We start from the raw sequence: 12,125 nt of genomic DNA, 5'->3' as shown, positions 1-12,125 counted from the left end.
GATAAAAGATAAATGTAATGGAGCTAAGCACAGGCAAAATCCTAGAGGAAAACATGGTTCAGTCTGCTGTCCACCAGACAAATTCACCTTTCAGCAGGACAATAACCTAAAACACAAGTCCAAATATACACTGGAGTTGCTTACCAAGACGACATAGAATGTTCTTGAGTTGCCGAGATACAGTTTGACTTAAATCTACTTGAAAATCTATGGCAAGACCTGAAAATGGTTGTCTAGCAATGATCAACAACCAATTTGACAAGAGCTTGAAGAATTCTGAAAATAATAAATGGGCAAATGTTGCACAATGCAGGTGTGGAAATCTCTTAGAGACATACCCAGAAAGACTGCTTCTACAAAGTATTCAGGGGTGTGAATACTTATGTAAATGAGATATTTCTGTATTTCATTATCAATAACTTTGGTAACATTTCTAAAAACGTGTTTTCTATTTGTCATTATGGGGTATTGAGTGTAGATGGGCAAGAGAAAAATAGATACATTTAAACCATTTCTAATTCAGGCTGTAACACAACAAAAGGTGGAATAAGTCAATGGGTATGAATACTTTCTGAAGGCCCTGTACACACACTTTATACAAACACACAAGCTAGATTCACTACTCGACTGTACACCATGCAAACTGGCACTGCCTGGGGCAGGAGAAGAACAACCTACATATTGACACAGATACCCTAGACCTATACCAACTGCCCCATTCAATCAAATCTGCCAACCTTAAAGTCAAGCGTAACCCATGTGGAATTGGGGATTCATAAGGAACACACATCATTTAATGTATGTAGAATGTAAATCCTTTCTTGTTTGATCTATTTGGTATAAATTAACATAGCTCACAGTATGCATGTTTTAATAATGAAAGGTACATTTCTACTGATTGTCCTCAGAGTGATGTAATCATCCATGTGTGAAGTAATAACCTCATATGGTAATATATTATACATTTACTTATTTATATCATTTAGAATTAACCGAATATGCGGACCAATGATAATTTACACCTCGGAAACAAGGAATACCTTGACTGCTAAATCACCAAATAGCAGCCAAATCTGTAAAATAGCAGCCAAATCTGTAAAATAGCAGCCAAAATCTGTAAGATAGCAGTCAAAATCTGTAAAATAGCAGCCAAATCTGTAAAATAGCAGTCAAAATCTGTAAAATAGCAGTCAAAATCTGTAAAATAGCAGCCAAATCTATAAAATAGCAGTCAAAATCTGTGAAATAGCAACCAAATCTGTAAAATAGCAGCCAAATCTATAAAATAGCAATCAAAATCTGTAAAATAGCAGCCAAATCTGTAAAATAGCAGCCAAAATCAAAAGTCTGTATTTTGTAACTTAACCAACATGCCCACCTTCCCCGTAGCCCTGTACCACACTTCTGGTTCATTTTAGTTTTAGAAACACGTCTTGGTAAATTCCACTCGTGGTGGGAAAGACTGCGACATCCACCTCCAAAACACCAGATGAGGTCAGTGACACGCTGACATCTAATGTTCCGTGTTCCAGATCAACAACCGATGCGTCTTATTAACCAAATCACAATTTGTCATAAATTGCAGTCCATTTGTAGCAGAGCACTTAACGGGATGTAAGGGTCTCTAAGCCAGCCAAATTAGTACCATGGAGGCAGTGACTCTCACTGCTCTGTGCTGTGTTAGGTCCTTTGATCATCACGGTCCGTGTCATATGTCATGGTAAGAGTAAGGGCTGTAAGGGGCGGCCCCCAACGGTAACGTTTTGCACTTCTCATGACTGCTCGAACCCCGCACCAGATGGAAGGTGGTGGGCTTTCATGTGACCAGCGACCCCCACGTCACATCTACCGTCTCTCAGTGGTCCTCGGACTCTCACTTTCACACACATGGAGGGACAACACACACACACACACTGATGTATGTGCGCACACACACACTAAATGTTCTCTCACACACACCAACTTTCTCTCTACACACACACACACACACACACACTAAATGTTCTCTCACACACACCAACTTTCTCTCTACACACACACACACACACTACAGAGCGAGAGGCCATTTCTTGCCCACAGTCAGTTCCCTGAAATCCAATCTGTGTGTAGGCGACCTAGCGTGGTCAGCTGAAACTAGTTGTTACTTTACAGACTGGGGCCGTAAATACAGTCAAACCTGTCTCGGAGAGAGAGGGTTCTGAGCGACAGTGTGGTACTTTACACAGGCAGCCCTATTCTGATTGTTTTCCCAATTATTGGCAAAAGAGCTGATCTGATTGGTCAAAAGACCAATTAGTAAGAAAAAAAGATCTGAATTGGGCTGCCCTGTGTAAACACAGACTCACTCTTCATGTTACTGTAGGATTCCCCCCCTAGCATAAGGACTCACTTCCGGGGTTCTCTCCGATGCTTCTGTGTTTTCCGTTCCAGTACCAGAGCAGTAACGTGGCGTCTCTGGAGCCTGACAGGACGTAGCAGTCCCCTCCGATGTACGACTCAGACCTGACCAGACACGTCACCACGTCACGGTGACCAAACACTATCTGGGTCAGCTTCCCTGGAAACACACACACCATATGAGCCACAGCCCTGATTTTTATTCTAGTTATGAAATATTAAAATACAGTAGCAATTTATTTTACAGTACTTAATGTACTGTATTTGGCACTTGACATACAAGCTACACAATTTACAGTAGTATTACAGCAACAACACTAATGGCAAACGTTCTAAAATAACATGTATAAAACTGTCATTAACATAAAATGTCTCAATATTCCATCATATAAACCTTCTACTTGCAAACAAATGTGCTGAGCAAAAAAACACACACTCTGAACCATTAATATACCTGCATGTGTCTGCTGGAGTAAAAACACACTCTCTGAAACATTAATATACCTGCATGTGTCTGCTGGAGTAAAAACACACTCTCTGAAACATTAATATACCTGCATGTGTCTGCTGGAGTAAAAACACACTCTCTGAAACATTAATATACCTGCATGTGTCTGCTGGAGTATAAACACACTCTCTGAAACATTAATATACCTGCATGTGTCTGCTGGAGTAAAAACACACTCTCTGAACCATTAATATACCTGCATGTGTCTGCTGGAGTAAAAACACACTCTCTGAACCATTAATATACCTGCATGTGTCTGCTGGAGTAAAAACACACTCTCTGAAACATTAATATACCTGCATGTGTCTGCTGGAGTAAAAACACACTCTCTGAAACATTAATATACCTGCATGTGTCTGCTGGAGTAAAAACACACTCTCTGAACCATTAATATACCTGCATGTGTCTGCTGGAGTAAAAACACACTCTCTGAAACATTAATATACCTGCATGTGTCTGCTGGAGTAAAAACACACTCTCTGAAACATTAATATACCTGCATGTGTCTGCTGGAGTAAAAACACACTCTCTGAAACATTAATATACCTGCATGTGTCTGCTGGAGTAAAAACACACTCTCTGAACCATTAATATACCTGCATGTGTCTGCTGGAGTAAAAACACACTCTCTGAACCATTAATATACCTGCATGTGTCTGCTGGAGTAAAAACACACTCTCTGAACCATTAATATACCTGCATGTGTCTGCTGGAGTAAAAACACACTCTCTGAAACATTAATATACCTGCATGTGTCTGCTGGAGTAAAAACACACTCTCTGAAACATTAATATACCTGCATGTGTCTGCTGGAGTAAAAACACACTCTCTGAAACATTAATATACCTGCATGTGTCTGCTGGAGTAAAAACACACTCTCTGAAACATTAATATACCTGCATGTGTCTGCTGGAGTAAAAACACACTCTCTGAACCATTAATATACCTAGTTGTTGCATGTGTCTGCTGGAGTAAAAACACACTCTCTGAACCATTAATATACCTGCATGTGTCTGCTGGAGTAAAAACACACTCTCTGAACCATTAATATACCTGCATGTGTCTGCTGGAGTAAAAACACACTCTCTGAAACATTAATATACCTGCATGTGTCTGCTGGAGTAAAAACATACTCTCTGAACCATTAATATACCTGCATGTGTCTGCTGGAGTAAAAACATACTCTCTGAACCATTAATATACCTGCATGTGTCTGCTGGAGTAAAAACACACTCTCTGAACCATTAATATACCTGCATGTGTATGCTGGAGTAAAAACACACTCTCTGAAACATTAATATACCTAGTTGTTGCATGTGTCTGCTGGAGTAACTATTGTACACCTTCCAGATGAGCTCACAGTCTCACACTGATCTTCACAGGAGTGTAAATATTTTCTCTTGGTGTTTGTGTGTGCACATGTGTGTGTGTGTGTAATTGCTGTCAGATTGCAGGCCCATAGTAACAGCACCACGGCTGTCTAACAGGCCGTACCCTCGTCATACTGTGACCTCTACAGTCATTCAGTGAATATTTATCTAGTATTACAGACACACTTCACTGTTCTGTAACCCAGGGTGCATTTCTGTCTGGGTGTCAGCTTCACTGTCTGTTTCATAATGACCTTTTATCTGGATAAAGAGAGGGATAATTGTGTGTGTGTCCACGTGCGCAGTCTGGCTCAGCTTCTTACAGACACAGTTAACCAAGACATCATAGCTATGTAATATTAAAAATGTCTGACAGTTCATATATACACTAGAAAATAATTATAGATTCCTAATTATGGATTCATTTCTGCACAGTGCATGAACTATGCCAAATCTAAGACTTCATTCTAACACGTGGGTGTTACAGGTTTTAAGTATCTAAAAAAGTATCTCAAATTGATTGCGAAGCTCAACAAAGTCATTTGTAGATGATTTGAACATGAGGCGAAAAAATGCTAATATCAGTCCCATGGATGAATGGTATTTGTGCCACAAATGCTAAAATATAAGTCTGGATTGCTGTTACACCTTGTCCATAGACCACTAACAGGGTAAGGAAACCAATGTCATTTGGGAGAACTATCCCTTTAAATACACCCCCACCCACTTCAATTTCAGATTACATTCAATCAACAGGGAACTATGAGCAAGGTGGGGAGGGAGGAGAGTGTCGCTGTTTCCAAATCAAGTGTAGTAAATTGATCAAATCAGTCCTATTCTTTAACCTGGGGGGGCGACGGGGAGCGGGACAGCAGCTGTTGAACGCGTGTAAGATTAAAGCCATGTTCGTGTTCCGGTCGCACACCCCTGAGACAGACACACAATGGTCTCTCTCTTCCCCGACCCTCTTCCCCCCCCTTTACAGGAGATGGAGAGATGGAGAGCCTCTGCCTTTCAAAATTGAATCACAGGCCTTTTGTAGATCTCCAGAGTGGTTCTGAATGGGGTTGTAGATGAGAGCTGGGGGATAGAGACGGAGCCGGGATATATAGAGACGGAGCCGGGATATATAGAGACTGAGCCGGGATATATAGAGACTGAGCCGGGATATATAGAGACTGAGCCGGGATATATAGAGACTGAGCCGGGATATATAGAGACTGAGCCGGGATATATAGAGACGGAGCCGGGATATATAGAGATGGAGCCGGGATATATAGAGACTGAGCCGGGATATATAGAGACTGAGCCGGGATATATAGAGACAGAGCCGGGATATATAGAGACTGAGCCGGGATATATAGAGACTGAGCCGGGATATATAGAGACGGAGCCGGGATATATAGAGACTGAGCCGGGATATATAGAGACGGAGCCGGGATATATAGAGACTGAGCCGGGATATATAGAGACTGAGCCGGGATATATAGAGACTGAGCCGGGATATATAGAGACTGAGCCGGGATATATAGAGACTGAGCCGGGATATATAGAGACGGAGCCGGGATATATAGAGACGGAGCCGGGATATATAGAGACGGAGCCGGGATATATAGAGACGGAGCCGGGATATATAGAGACTGAGCCGGGATATATAGAGACTGAGCCGGGATATATAGAGACTGAGCCGGGATATATAGAGACGGAGCCGGGATATATAGAGACGGAGCCGGGATATATAGAGACGGAGCCGGATATATAGAGACGGAGCCGGGATATATAGAGACGGAGCCGGGATATATAGAGACTGAGCCGGGATATATAGAGACTGAGCCGGGATATATAGAGACTGAGCCGGGATATATAGAGACTGAGCCGGGATATATAGAGACTGAGCCGGGATATATAGAGACTGAGCCGGGATATATAGAGACTGAGCCGGGATATATAGAGACTGAGCCGGGATATATAGAGACTGAGCCGGGATATATAGAGACTGAGCCGGGATATATAGAGACTGAGCCGGGATATATAGAGACTGAGCCGGGATATATAGAGACTGAGCCGGGATATATAGAGACTGAGCCGGGATATATAGAATATATAGAGATGTAGCCGGGATATATAGAGACGGAGCCGGGATATATAGAATATATAGAGATGTAGCCGGGATATATAGAATATATAGAGATGTAGCCGGGATATATAGAGACTGAGCCGGGATATATAGAATATATAGAGATGTAGCCGGGATATATAGAGACTGAGCCGGGATATATAGAGACGGAGCCGGGATATATAGAGACGGAGCTGGGATATATAGAGACTGAGCCGGGATATATAGAGACGGAGCCGGGGTATATAGAGACTGAGCCGGGATATATAGAGACTGAGCCGGGATATATAGAGACGGAGCCGGTATATAGAGACTGAGCCGGGATATATAGAGACTGAGCCGGGATATATAGAGACGGAGCCGGGGTATATAGAGACTGAGCCGGGATATATAGAGACGGAGCCGGGGTATATAGAGACTGAGCCGGGATATATAGAGACGGAGCCGGGGTATATAGAGACTGAGCCGGGATATATAGAGACGGAGCCGGGATATATAGAGACTGAGCCGGGATATATAGAGACTGAGCCGGGGTATAGAGACGGAGCCGGGATATATAGAGACTGAGCCGGGATATATAGAGACTGAGCCGGGATATATAGAGACTGAGCCGGGATATATAGAGACGGAGCCGGGATATATAGAGACGGAGCCGGGATATATAGAGACGGAGCCGGGATATATAGAGACTGAGCCGGGATATATAGAGACTGAGCCGGGATATATAGAGACTGAGCCGGGGTATATAGAGACTGAGCCGGGGTATATAGAGACTGAGCCGGGGTATATAGAGACGGAGCCGGATATATAGAGACTGAGCCGGGATATATAGAGACGGAGCCGGGATATATAGAGACGGAGCCGGGATATATAGAGACGGAGCCGGGATATATAGAGACTGAGCCGGGATATATAGAGACTGAGCCGGGATATATAGAGACGGAGCCGGGATATATAGAGACGGAGCCGGGATATATAGAGACGTAGCTGGGATATATAGAGACTGAGCCGGGATATATAGAGACTGAGCCGGGATATATAGAGACGTAGCCGGGATATATAGAGACGGAGCCGGGATATATAGAGACTGAGCCGGGATATATAGAGACGGAGCTGGGATATATAGAGACTGAGCCGGGATATATAGAGACGTAGCTGGGATATATAGAGACTGAGCCGGGATATATAGAGACTGAGCCGGGATATATAGAGACTGAGCCGGGATATATAGAGACGGAGCCGGGATATATAGAGACTGAGCCGGGATATATAGAGACTGAGCCGGGATATATAGAGACTGAGCCGGGATATATAGAGACTGAGCCGGGATATATAGAGACTAAGCCGGGATATATAGAATATATAGAGATGTAGCCGGGATATATAGAGATGGAGCCGGGATATATAGAATATATAGAGATGTAGCCGGGATATATAGAATATATAGAGATGTAGCCGGATATATAGAGACTGAGCCGGGATATATAGAATATATAGAGATGTAGATATATAGAGACTGAGCCGGGATATATAGAGACGGAGCCGGGATATATAGAGACGGAGCCGGGATATATAGAGACTGAGCCGGGATATATAGAGACGGAGCCGGGGTATATAGAGACTGAGCCGGGATATATAGAGACTGAGCCGGGATATATAGAGACGGAGCCGGGGTATATAGAGACTGAGCCGGGATATATAGAGACTGAGCCGGGATATATAGAGACGGAGCCGGGGTATATAGAGACTGAGCCGGGATATATAGAGACGGAGCCGGGGTATATAGAGACTGAGCCGGGATATATAGAGACGGAGCCGGGGTATATAGAGACTGAGCCGGGATATATAGAGACGGAGCCGGGATATATAGAGACTGAGCCGGGATATATAGAGACTGAGCCGGGGTATATAGAGACGGAGCCGGGATATATAGAGACTGAGCCGGGATATATAGAGACTGAGCCGATATATAGAGACTGAGCCGGGATATATAGAGACGGAGCCGGGATATATAGAGACGGAGCCGGGATATATAGAGACGGAGCCGGGATATATAGAGACTGAGCCGGGATATATAGAGACTGAGCCGGGATATATAGAGACTGAGCCGGGATATATAGAGACTGAGCCGGGATATATAGAGACTGAGCCGGGGTATATAGAGACTGAGCCGGGGTATATAGAGACTGAGCCGGGGTATATAGAGACGGAGCCGGGATATATAGAGACTGAGCCGGGATATATAGAGACGGAGCCGGGATATATAGAGACGGAGCCGGGATATATAGAGACTGAGCCGGGATATATAGAGACTGAGCCGGGATATATAGAGACGGAGCCGGGATATATAGAGACGGAGCCGGGATATATAGAGACGGAGCCGGGATATATAGAGACGTAGCCGGGATATATAGAGACTGAGCCGGGATATATAGAGACTGAGCCGGGATATATAGAGACGTAGCCGGGATATATAGAGACGGAGCCGGGATATATAGAGACTGAGCCGGGATATATAGAGACGGAGCTGGGATATATAGAGACTGAGCCGGGATATATAGAGACTGAGCCGGGATATATAGAGACTGAGCCGGGATATATAGAGACGGAGCCGGGATATATAGAGACTGAGCCGGGATATATAGAGACTGAGCCGGGATATATAGAGACGCAGCCGGGGGACAGAGACGTAGCCGGGGGACAGAGACGTAGCCGGGGGACAGAGACGTAGCCGGGGACGTATGGAGCTGGAGGATAGAGGCTATACCTATGCTTATATACCTATGCTTATTATAAAGGCTGTACCTGGGTCAGTACAATAAACATGGCTCTAATGGGGCTATACCTACACCTACTATAAAGGCTGTACCTGGGTCAGTACAGTAAACAGGGCTCTAATGGGGCTATACCTACACCTACTATAAAGGCTGTACCTGGGTCAGTACAGTAAACAGGGCTCTAATGGGGCTATACCTACACCTACTATAAAGGCTGTACCTGGGTCAGTACAGTAAACAGGGATCTAATGGGGCTATACCTACACCTACTATAAAGGCTGTACCTGGGTCAGTACAGTAAACAGGGCTCTAATGGGGCTATACCTACACCTACTATAAAGGCTGTACCTGGGTCAGTACAGTAAACAGAGCTCTAATGGGGCTATACCTACACCTACTATAAAGGCTGTACCTGGGTCAGTACAGTAAACAGGGCTCTAATGGGGCTATACCTACACCTACTATAAAGGCTGTACCTGGGTCAGTACAGTAAACAGGGCTCTAATGGGGCTATACCTACACCTACTATAAAGGCTGTACCTGGGTCAGTACAGTAAACAGGGCTCTAATGGGGCTATACCTACACCTACTATAAAGGCTGTACCTGGGTCAGTACAGTAAACAGGGCTCTAATGGGGCTATACCTACACCTACTATAAAGGCTGTACCTGGGTCAGTACAGTAAACAGGGCTCTAATGGGGCTATACCTACACCTACTATAAAGGCTGTACCTGATGGATTAGGTGTCTTGTGGAAGGGCCGATGATTAGGGGCTGTGAAATGAATGGTGAAGTTAATAGGACACTGAATGACACTAGAATAAGGGCTGTAATCGGGTCAGGGGAGAATACAGGCCTCTGATGGAACTATATTTGAAAGGCTGTACCTGGGTCAGTTGACTACAGAGGACTCAGAAGGGGTGCATTGCTACATCTGCATTGCTTGCTTATTGGAGTTTTAGGCTGGGTTTCTGTATAAGCACTTTGGAACATCTGCTGATGTATAAATACATTTGATTTGGGGTAGAGCAAAATACAAAAGGCTGTTCCTGAGTCAGTGAAGCACACAGGGCTCAGATGGAGCTGTGTAGTAAAGGCTGAATCAGTTGAGAACACGGAGCTCTGATGGGGTGAAGGGGAGTGAATAATGAGACTCTGAAGTTGCTCTAGATTCTAGAATAAGTACTGATTCTGAGTCAGTGATATACACAGTGCTCATATGGATCTATGTTGTCAGGGCTGTACCTGAGTCAGAGAAGATAATAAGAATCTGTAGGGGAAATAAGTATAAAGACTGTGCCTGGGTCAGATGACTATATCGAAGTCTTAATGAACATATGCATAAGGGCAGTGGAGTGAAAAGGACTCTGAAGTCACTCTACAATAAAGGTTGTACCTAGGTCAGTTGCCTATATAGAACTCGATAGAGCAAATTTGTAAAGGCTGTACCTGAGTCAGTGGAATAGACGCGGAAGCTCTTGTCCCAGAAGCCACAGAGCAGGATGAAGCGGTTGTCTGCAGTGATGATGAAACACTGAGAGTGGATGTGAATGCTCTGGTCCAACAGGTCTGTGATCTGACGACGGTGGGTCCCCACATTACTGGCTGGAGAGGGGAAGGAGAGGAGGAGGAAGGATGAGGGGAGGAGAAGGAGGGAGAGAGGAAGGGGAGGAGAAGGAGGGATGGGGAGGGGGGAGGGAGGAAGGGGGAGGAGAAGGAGGGAGGGGGATGGGGAGGGAGAGGGGGAGGGATAGAGAGAAGGAGGGAGGGAGGGGAGAGGGATAGAGAGAAGGAGGGAGGGGGATGGGGAGGGAGAGAGAGGGGGATGGGGAGGGAGAGAGAGGGGGTGGGAGGGAGAGAGAGGGGGGTGGGAGGGAGAGAGGGGGGGGGTGGGAGGGAGAGAGGGGGGATGGGGTGGGAGAGAGAGAGAGGGGGATGGGGTGGGAGAGAGAGAGGGGGACGGGGAGGGAAAAAGGGAGGGAGGGGGAGAGGGGAGGGAGGGGGAGGGAGGGAGGGGGAGAGGGAGGGAGGGGGAGAGGGGGAGAGGGAGGGAGGGAGGGGAGAGGGGAAGAGGGAGGGAGGGGGAGAGGGGAAGAGGGAGGGAGGGAGGGGAGGGAGAGGGAGGGGGAGGGGGAGAGGGAGGGAGGGGGAGGGAGGGGGAGGGGGAGGGGGAGAGGGATAGAGAGAAGGAGGGAGGGGGATGGGGAGGGAGAGAGAGAGAGGGGGATGGGGAGGGAGAGAGAGGGGGTGGGAGGGAAAGAGAGGGGGTGGGAGGGAGAGAGAGGGGGGTGGGAGGGAGAGAGGGGGATGGGGTGGGAGAGAGAGGGGGGGGTGGGAGGGAGAGAGGGGGATGGGGTGGGAGAGAGAGAGGGGGACGGGAGGGAAAAAGGGAGGGAGGGGGAGAGGGGGAGAGGGAGGGAGGGAGGGGGAGAGGGGAAGAGGGAGGGGGAGAGGGGGAGAGGGAGGGAGGGGGGGAGAGGGGAGAGGGGGAGAGGGAGGGAGGGAGGGGGAGAGGGGAAGAGGGAGGGGGAGGGGGAGAGGGGAAGAGGGAGGGGGAGAGGGGAAGAGGGAGGGAGGGAGGGAGGGGGAGAGGGGAAGAGGGAGGGAGGGAGGGGGAGGGAGAGGGAGGGGGAGGGGGAGGGAGGGGGAGGGGGAGGGGGAGAGGGAGGGAGGGGGAGAGGGATAGAGAGAAGGAGGGAGGGGGATGGGGAGGGAGAGAGAGAGAGGGGGATGGGGAGGGAGAGAGAGGGGGGGGGTGGGAGGGAGAGAGGGGGATGGGGTGGGAGAGAGAGAGGGGGTGGGAGGGAGAGAGGGGGATGGGGTGGGAGAGAGAGAGGGGGGACGGGGAGGGAAAAAGGGAGGGAGGGGGAGAGTGGGAGGGAGGGGGAGGGAGGGAGGGGGAGAGGGGGAGAGGGAGGGAGGGGGAGGGAGGGGGAGAGGGGGAGAGGGAGGGAGGG

General features: G+C 47.1%; 1 protein-coding gene across 4 annotated transcripts in view; it reads right to left on the bottom strand.

Annotated features, from left to right (window-relative positions):
* The window catches only part of LOC112231646 (lipopolysaccharide-responsive and beige-like anchor protein), a 351,054-nt gene that overhangs the window by 17,123 nt on the left and 321,806 nt on the right, over positions 1-12,125 (bottom strand). For all 4 annotated transcript variants that reach the window (XM_042311819.1, XM_042311822.1, XM_042311821.1 and 1 more), the window contains 2 exons: positions 10,618-10,773; positions 2,390-2,557 (listed from right to left, as the gene is read on the bottom strand). In XM_042311819.1, coding sequence (XP_042167753.1) covers positions 2,390-2,557; positions 10,618-10,773 — 324 coding nt within the window. The remainder of the gene's footprint in view (positions 1-2,389; positions 2,558-10,617; positions 10,774-12,125) is intronic.

The sequence above is a fragment of the Oncorhynchus tshawytscha genome, linkage group LG34, assembly GCF_018296145.1.
Source record: "Oncorhynchus tshawytscha isolate Ot180627B linkage group LG34, Otsh_v2.0, whole genome shotgun sequence".
Lineage (NCBI taxonomy): Eukaryota > Metazoa > Chordata > Actinopteri > Salmoniformes > Salmonidae > Oncorhynchus > Oncorhynchus tshawytscha.
Note: the sequence above shows the minus strand (reverse complement) of the source record. Positions and strands in the feature narration are given on the sequence as shown.